Source organism: Zonotrichia albicollis, chromosome 5 (genome assembly GCF_047830755.1).
Source record: "Zonotrichia albicollis isolate bZonAlb1 chromosome 5, bZonAlb1.hap1, whole genome shotgun sequence".
NCBI lineage: Eukaryota > Metazoa > Chordata > Aves > Passeriformes > Passerellidae > Zonotrichia > Zonotrichia albicollis.
In genome coordinates, this window is record NC_133823.1 from 37,526,329 (window position 1) to 37,534,835 (window position 8,507).

General features: G+C 39.5%; 1 protein-coding gene across 4 annotated transcripts in view; it reads right to left on the bottom strand.

Moving 5' to 3' along the window:
- Positions 1–8,484, bottom strand: part of RWDD4 (RWD domain containing 4) — a 29,391-nt gene extending 20,907 nt beyond the window's left edge. Inside the window, exons 1-8 of one of the 4 annotated variants that reach the window (XM_074541371.1) lie at positions 8,308–8,484; positions 7,969–8,049; positions 5,457–5,566; positions 5,203–5,347; positions 4,328–4,442; positions 3,026–3,075; positions 2,853–2,855; positions 874–1,893 (exon numbers count right to left, since the gene is read on the bottom strand). In XM_074541371.1, coding sequence (XP_074397472.1) covers positions 1,861–1,893; positions 2,853–2,855; positions 3,026–3,075; positions 4,328–4,442; positions 5,203–5,347; positions 5,457–5,566; positions 7,969–8,049; positions 8,308–8,331 — 561 coding nt within the window. In that variant the 5' untranslated portion in view covers positions 8,332–8,484 and the 3' untranslated portion in view covers positions 874–1,860. Of the gene's footprint in view, positions 1–873; positions 1,894–1,922; positions 2,856–3,025; positions 3,076–4,327; positions 4,443–5,202; positions 5,348–5,456; positions 5,567–7,968; positions 8,050–8,307 lie in introns of those variants that run through there. The other 3 variants (XM_074541370.1, XM_074541368.1, XM_074541367.1) reach the window with 3 other exon arrangements.
- Between the last annotated feature and the right edge of the window lie 23 nt (positions 8,485–8,507).

Consider the following 8,507-nt stretch of genomic DNA (forward strand, 5'->3'; position numbering starts at 1 on the left):
CCAACACAAAATATTTCCTGTGAAACTAGACTTCAAAGTAAACACATTTACTAATAGAACCAAAGAAGACTCTCAGGTATCTTCATGACAGCATGTGATTTACAGGCAAACTAGGAGCTGAAAAAGCATGCATTTCACAAGGTTACCAGGTTACACACAGTAACTATAACCATAGAAGGCAAGAGATGTGGTTCTTATTTGTTCTTCCCCCACCCTCTCATAACTAATCTATTCAGATAAACTGTCAGAGCAACTTGATTTTTACACCAAGGATATCAGCAAAAACATGTCAATTCCCCTTGGGGAACTCATGAGTAGAGTCCTGCCTGTCCTGGTGCTGGCAGAGACTAAAACTAAACGTCCTTCCCTGCAACAGCTTCACTGTGTACTGCCAGAGCAACTTCTCCTGGCACTGGCACTCTGAGCTGGGTGCTCCTGCTCAGACTGCAGCCATGAACCCCCAGTTCATGTCACAGGCAAGGCTGCATCGGTCAGAAAAAGTCTTCCCTTTTCTACTTTACAACATTTTACTGCATGAGAGTAGAGCTCAAAAAGAAACCAGCCTTTTTGAAATGATGGATGCTGTACACAGTGGAGCACATTCTTCCAAAGGGACACTGGACTTGCTCTGTGTGTACTGAATGCAATGGATACTGTCCTGTGCTCCTGGTAAGTGACTGATCCTCCTATCAACAACAAACACAGCCAACCTGAAGATCATGTAAAAATATAACACAAGAGGGGAGAGAGAATTCTCCCAGCAATTTTTTGAAAATAATCCTTTCTTTGTAACAGAGTCCTTTCAATTTCAAATTTGCAAATTGAAAAGTGCAGTAGGCAATACAGAATTTAATACAATAAACAAATACCACAGCAGATAAATAGGCATTTATTAAAGTTCATCTCAAAACAAACAAAAATAATAAAAGACATTAAGGCATCTTGTATTCAATGACAGTTCATACAGTAAAAATGACTTCTCCTTCTTATACAAGAGAGCAGATTAGGGAAAAAAAAAAGAAAAGAGCTCTCACAAAGAACTTCTCCCAAACTGTTTGATGGATTACTGATTACCAGTTAGTCAGGAAATCCCTCCAAAGAATGCCTATTTCTCCAATGAAGCAGTTACAAAATCCCAACACTCACTGAGACACGTGCAAGAAAGCACTTTTGTCCCTCCTCAGACATCCCACTGTCTGTAAACATGCACACTGGAGAAAGACCAACAGATGGATATTGTGCACAATAAAGAAGCTGCATTCCTGCTTCAACCATTCATTTTTGAGCAGACTAGAATATTTGGCCTTGCTTTCACTAGTATTTACTATTTCAGCCAGTTACTAGTGAAAATGAGACCACAAGCTCTAGCCTGTTCTGCAATGCAACAATTTGTATGTCCTCCTTCTAACTCATACTAGATAAACAAATGACAAAGGTCTTATTTCCACGGAACAATTTATTTTGATGAATTAAGCCATCAAGCCACCAATCACTGTTATAGTGCTTTTTTCTTCAATTGGAATAAGAACATCAGGAAATGTTTACAGTATCATTGGGTTCACTATAACAGGATTTTACTACAGACTAAATATAAATTAATAAACACTTCAGCACTATTCACCACACTGGCTCCCTATATCCTTTGTCACATTCTAACCTTCATTTAAGGCAAGTTTGTTGGTTGATTTTTCTGAAGACAACCACATGGTCTCTAGATAAGCTTGTGTGACTAGATTTACAAGTTAGGAAATCAAGCTTTATAAAATGTTTACTTCAACAAATATGAAAGTTATTAAGAGAGAGATGGTGACCCAGAATTGCACTGTATTAAAAGGTGGAGTTTCCTTGTACCAAAGTCCTTTATTCATCATCTTTAGAACCAGTTTTGCTTAACTATAAAAGAGACACAAAAAGAAAGTATTCAAATTTTAGGCTGTCATTCCATTTATTAGGAAACAAGAACATTATTTCCATCTCACACTGAACATGCATTTACTTAATTAACAATACAGACTGATAGTGCTACTGTATCAAAACACTGAAAAGCATCAGAAGTTAATTCTTAAGCTTAAACACTAAATGAGCTTATTTCCTGATCATGAAAGTTGAATTTAAAAAAAAAACAAAAAACAAACCCCAGAAAAGCCTCAGGGCACTGTTTCTATTTAATTTGAAGGCTTTATCACTAGCTCTCCAAAAAGAAAAAAAAAAAGATGAAGTAACGGAACTTTATCTTCATATATCTCAGAGAATTCCCATATAGAAATTTAGACAGTATAAAAATAGACATTAACTTAGTATTTCTCACCTTTTAAATCTAAGCTGATAATTATCAAAAGTAGCATACCTGTCATGAAATCTATCTGAAAATCAAGACATCCACTATAAATAGCCACTTCTAACTCAGAAGGACTCTGCCCAAAACAACCTTCATCATTTACTTGCTCTTACTTAACAACTGGAACTGGTGTTAGGTCTTACAGCAAAAATTACCTTAATTGTGTAAAATAAAATAGTTTGCTTTCAAAATTGTAAAGCAGTGATTTTCACTGAATCAGCAAAGATAAGAGAGTGGAAAAAATCAATAGTGAGGGAGCAAGCAGAAAAGAATTATTCACTGGAGTAGTTGCAGCAGAGAATGAGGCTTGTAGGAGACAGCAAGGTGCTCCCACTTGGGACAGCTCCCTTTTATTCCTTACTTATCCACTGCCCCCCAGAACCTGGCAGCACTACTAACTTTATTTAAAATCTTCTTGTCATATGAAGACAGAATATTTCCAGCACATTTCGTTAGCAAAGCCCTCTCATAAGATTTAATTGCTCAGTAAATAAGAGAACTTGAAAATACTTACATGCTGGACACATATAGAAATTAATCAGACATCATAGTGAAATCCAAACATAGTTAGGAAGAAAAGCAAGAAAAAAATATATCAGATCAGTTTCCTTCAGATATAAGTACAAATAATTTTCAATTTACATACACAGCATGTTCACAATACTGTATATAATACACTCACTTTACCTTAATTACATCAACCCAGTTCCATCCTCGTGGAAGCTCTCCTTTGTTATCTGCAGAAAAAGGTTTTAATTTCAGCACACAAGCGAAGGGGAATATTTATCTTTCTTCAAAATAAACCCACAAAATGCTAAATATCCAAACCCCTCAATTTCTGCACTCTTGAAGCCATGAGGACAGAAACAGATTTTAATGTCTTAAACACAGTGTGTTCTTCAACCAACCTCAAAGTGAAAGGAGGAAATGAAATAGCCTTAAGCTGTGCCAAGGGAGGTTCAGATTAGATTTCCAAAAACCATTTTTCACTAAAAGAGTAGTTAGGAATTGGAGTAAGTGGCCATGGGGAGTGGTGGAGTCACTGTCTCCAGAAGTGCTCCAGAGGTGCCTGGAGGTGGCACCTGGGGACAGGTTTAGGGGTGATTATGGTGGTGATGGGCTGATGGTTGGATAGATGAACTTGAAGGTCCCTTCTAACCTTGTGTGATTCTTTAATTATGTGACTCAAAGTAATTCAGTTTAAATAAAAACACCTCAGTCCACCTGAAATTTAGTTTAGAAAGTAGCTCCAATATGAGCTGGGCTGACCAGCAATGATGAATTCTGTCAAAGAACTAAATTTCATGCAGCTTTTCCTTTATACAGTTAACATTAAGCTTGCCAATTATACATTAGGTTAGGTAGATTATATGTAGGAATTGCTATGACAGGGTATAACTTATTGCTACAACAGGATGGTACTATCCAGATCATTACTGAAAACTGAAGGTAAACATGAGACAGTCATCAGCAAATTAACTGAAGTAATCAACTCTTTCAATCCAAATCCTTCTATTTCATTGCAAGCATTAAGTATCTGCAGAAGCACTTCTATTTCTAGAATGCAAACTAAATTAGATGCTTTACTCTGGGTTGCAAATAAAATATTTTTGTTTAGAAATTACATTTTAATAATGTGAATTATTTATGAGGGCCCATCAGCAAACTGCATTTTTTGCTGAAAGTCAATTTTTAGAGGTCCCAAATCCTCTCCTTCCAAAAGTATTTTTTGAAAATTTCTTTTTTTTTGTCACCAACTGAAATAAAACAAAAGATGTCAGTAAATTATAACTCTATAGAAAGTTGCTGTGACCAGAACTAACATCTCAAGCAAGAACAATTCATCTAAAACAAATAAAATAGAGACCACAGACTTAACGTAGCTCATGATAAACAAATTACTAGCTACACTTTCTCTAGCCAGGTGTCCCTGCTATAAAATTTGGATTTTCATACTGATCAAAGCAAAGATTAGTATAGTGAACAAACCTGTTTTATTGGCTAGTTTTCGTTTCTGGGTTTTGGATAACTGCTCCTTTTTGTCTTTTTTTTTACTTGGTGGCACTTCAGGAGTTCCAGTTGAAATACTATTGCTTACTGAAGTCTGAAAAGGATAAAAGTGGTTATAAACATTTTGCATATTAGTTTCATGGATATCCCTGTGTAATGTGATTATTAAACCTGACATACTGAAATACCTTGACTGTCAGAAAGAAGCAATGCTGTCAGCAGCCTGCAGCTTTTAATCCACATATAATCAGGGCTGTACTTTTAAAAAACATGTGTTAGGGACTGGAATTATTCTCTTCCAGTTGCAAAAGGCACCTTTTTCACTTTTAAAATTTAATCACGGAGTGTGATTTAGTCTGAATGGATTCAGACTTCTCAAACACAGAAATCATTCCTACCCCCTCAAAGCAGATCTGCTGCACCATCATGGCTTACACAACTCAAAAGCCACAAATGGACCCAGCCTGACTACTTTAAGACCCTGGAGGTGCACTTATACAATCTCAGGAAGGCTGCAGTAAATTGCCACCCATCCAATCCTCAGCAGACACATCTCTGTTTCAGCTTCCTTTAGTTTTGCTTCTGCTCAAAATCTCTATTTTAATGTTATCCTGTGGGACATAACAGCAGGCTGCAAACATTTTGGTGTAACAGTAAAATAACTATCAAATAGAACAATTATCACCACAGAGCATTGTGGCACCATACTTTGTGTGTCACTTTCAGCCACTAACATGTACAACCAATGAAGTAATTTTCAGCTTAGAGAGAACTCTGAAGTATTCAGGTTATAATATCAATATTCTTTTTCAGTTTTCAAAGCACAAAATTAAAATCAGAATTTATCCACTTACCACAGTGTTCACAGGTTGATTTTCCATGAGCACCTCCTTATTGTCTTTGGCATATTCAAAAAGCGTGTATGTCATTGCAGTTCCGAGATTTGCTTCAACTTCTACCATTAACTTATCCAATATGCTTTGCTTAATGGCTGAAGATCTAAAAGAAATCATTAAACTCAACTGTGAACTCGACAGACAATAAAAAGCTTTTCAAACAAAGAGTTCCCACCACAAGGCCAGGGAGTGAAGCTCTCACAAATACTTACATTGTGTTGTTGAAGAAAGCATCCATCGATATGACTGGTGCTGTTTGTGGATATGTTTCTGGCCAAGAAACTTCTATTAGAAAGGCTTTGGGATCTCCACTTTCACCTATCTGAAGAGGAAAAAACACCGAAAAACTTTATAAATCAACAGTTTCCAGTTACCTTCAGAGGATTACAAAGCCAATAAAGAAGTCTTTTACTGCTTTTAGACCATCAAAATTCCTTGAGATGACTATTTTGATAGTTATCAGTTAGAAAATAGTGCTATTATCTAGAAAGAGCATTAAGTTTTGGACATCAATATTAACATTTACCCTGCAGTTTTTTCATTCTAGAAGGAGGAGCAGAAACTGACAAATCTCCTTTTATGGTTAGGGTTTTTAAATTCCTTTGTTTAAAAGCTACTTTGTAATATCTTCAAGCTAAATATTATACTATCACATATAAGAACAGAAAATATGAAGCCTTTTCTCCCCCACACACATCTAATCACAGAGCAGTATGAAAACAAGCCACAAGACAGGGCTGAAATAAGGATGGTAATAAACCACTAAGCTAAGATAGCAAAAATAACAGGTAAGAACATCAATATTTATGTTTCATGGCTACAGATATTCTACTTCCCTGTATGAAAGAATAAGTACTAAAAGATTTAAGAAGTCGGTAGAACGAGTCTGGATTTAAAAAAAAAAAGGCAGCATATTACTGACATACAATCAGAAATAGCTATTTCACACAGGATCTGGGAGACTAGCACAGTAAGGTTTCTAAAACCACCCCAAATTTTCCCTTATTTGCCTCATTAGAAAAATCAGCCTTTATCTAATTATGTAGAATAAAGTGTGTCCACAAGAGAAGTCCTAATCAAGGTAAGGCTATGGTTTCAAAATTTAAAAAGTAAACAAAAAATTGTTGCTTTCTTATTTACAATATCTGTTTCAGCAGACTGGACTAACTGACATTCAAAACTACTTGTTTAATGGTGAAATAAATAAGACTTTAAATCAAGAATCTGCAACATTTTTCAAGGCAGCATTTACAGTTCATTTCCCACTGCTACCAAGAGCAGAAGTGGCTGCAAGGTTCACAGGGTTCTCTCAGGAAAGCAGTCTGTGTGCAGAGCAAATCCTACAAAGCCATACAAATTCTTTCTATCTTCTCATGCACTTACTTGCATGATGGCTTCTCACAGTACAGTTTTCTCTTAATGGGAAAGATGTATTATTGCCTTTGTATGACAATAAGTTTTATTGTATTTATTTATTCATAAGTATTTATTATTTTATTTATTACTAACTTTTGATAATTATTTTTTGTCTAATAAAAATCAGCAACAACCAAAGCTGGTGAAAAGTAAAATGACTTAAGCTTGTAGGCATGTCATATTTCCCTTTTCAAAGAAATTTAAATTTATTAAGAATGATCCAATCAATGAAGAAAGGCCACTCTTACACGGCTGGCATTTCAAGTGCTATTAATTAACTGAGTATAATTAATTAATTAATTAATCTCACTACAATTAGTGACATTTTTCTTAAGTTATTTGAGAAGCCACAGAAAGGTGATTTTAGATGGTTTCTCCCTGAAACAGGCATATAGCATTTTCAGAAATCTCCCTTCTGTCCTGTGGGTGCCTAAGTAAAGTCTTCTGGCCATCAAAAGATCTGCCTCAGTCGGTGCCCAGAAGAACTTTCAGGTTTTTAAATCGGAGAAAGCTGGTGAGAACTTCATGTCAGAATCTAGTTGTGTACCTTGAGCTCAGCACTCCCTCTATGTCTCTTGTGACCAGACTGTGCCAGTGCACACATCCAAAGCATTTTGTAGATTTTCTCTTTAGCAGGTAAACAAGACACAATCAACAGTCTTTAGACAAGAGACAGGAATCTTGTAACTAAGCAGTTAACAAAGGCTCAAAATTTTACATAGAAACATCTCTATAAATCTTTCAATTTCTGACCTGTTAGGGTAAATACTACACAGCAGGCCTTCTTCAGAGGATGTGACAGTTCTGGCTAGGCAGGGCACAGACACACAAGTGGGATGCCTGGCTCAGGGATAACTGGCAATAGGGCAAGAGGCAATGGGCAGAAAGTGACAGACAGGAAGTTTCACCTGAGCATAAGGATTTCTTTACTGTGCAGTGACTGAGCATGGAAGAGATTGTTCAAAAAGGTTGTGGGGTCTCCTTCACTGTAGATTTTCAGGAACAGACTGGACACAATCCTGTGCCACGTGCTCTAGGATGGCCCTGCTAGAGCAGGGAGGTTGGACCCGGTGACCACTGTGGTCCCTTCCAGCCTCACCCGTCCCGTGACTCTGTAACAAACCGTGCTGGCGGCAGGGTCACATACACGACACTCTGGGGTGTGAAGCGCTGTTGTACCAAATAGCCTGGAAAAAGCATCCTGTGGATCACTCCTTTACCGCACACTGGATACCCCTTTGGCTTAGAATCCCCCAGAATGGCAACAGCAAGGCAGCAAAGTAACTCCAGGGTGCAGCCTGGCCTTACCCTGTACTGGAAGGACACGGGGCTGAGCTCCCTGAAGCACACGTCTCCCTCGTAGATGGAGCGCAGCGCTTCCAGCTCCATCTGCAGCCAGGGCCAGAGCAGAGAGCAGGGGTTACCAGAGCAGGGGTTACCGACCGCAGCCCCGGCACAACCTCCCCGCGCCCCGCCGTGCCCGACCCCGCCACCGCCCAGCTCCCTCCTCCGCCCCTCGCCCGCTCCAGGGCCGCCGCTGCCCTCCCGCCCCCGCCACGGCGGCCGCCCCTTCTCTCCGCACGGCGCTATCCCGCCCTCCCAGCCCCGGTTCCGCTCTCCCTCAGGCAGCGGGGCCCGGTCACTCGCCTCCTGGTCCTCGTTGGCCGCCATGGCCGGAGCTCCCGGCCGCGCTCCCTGGGCCCGGCCCGGCCCCGCTGCCGCCGGGGCTGGGCGGGCCTGCCTGGCGCGGCCCCGCCGGACTCGCACGGACGCGCCTTCCCCGAGGGCAGCGCGGGGCAGCCGTGGGCACCGCCCCCTGCCCTGCCATTGGCCGGCCGCGAGTCCCC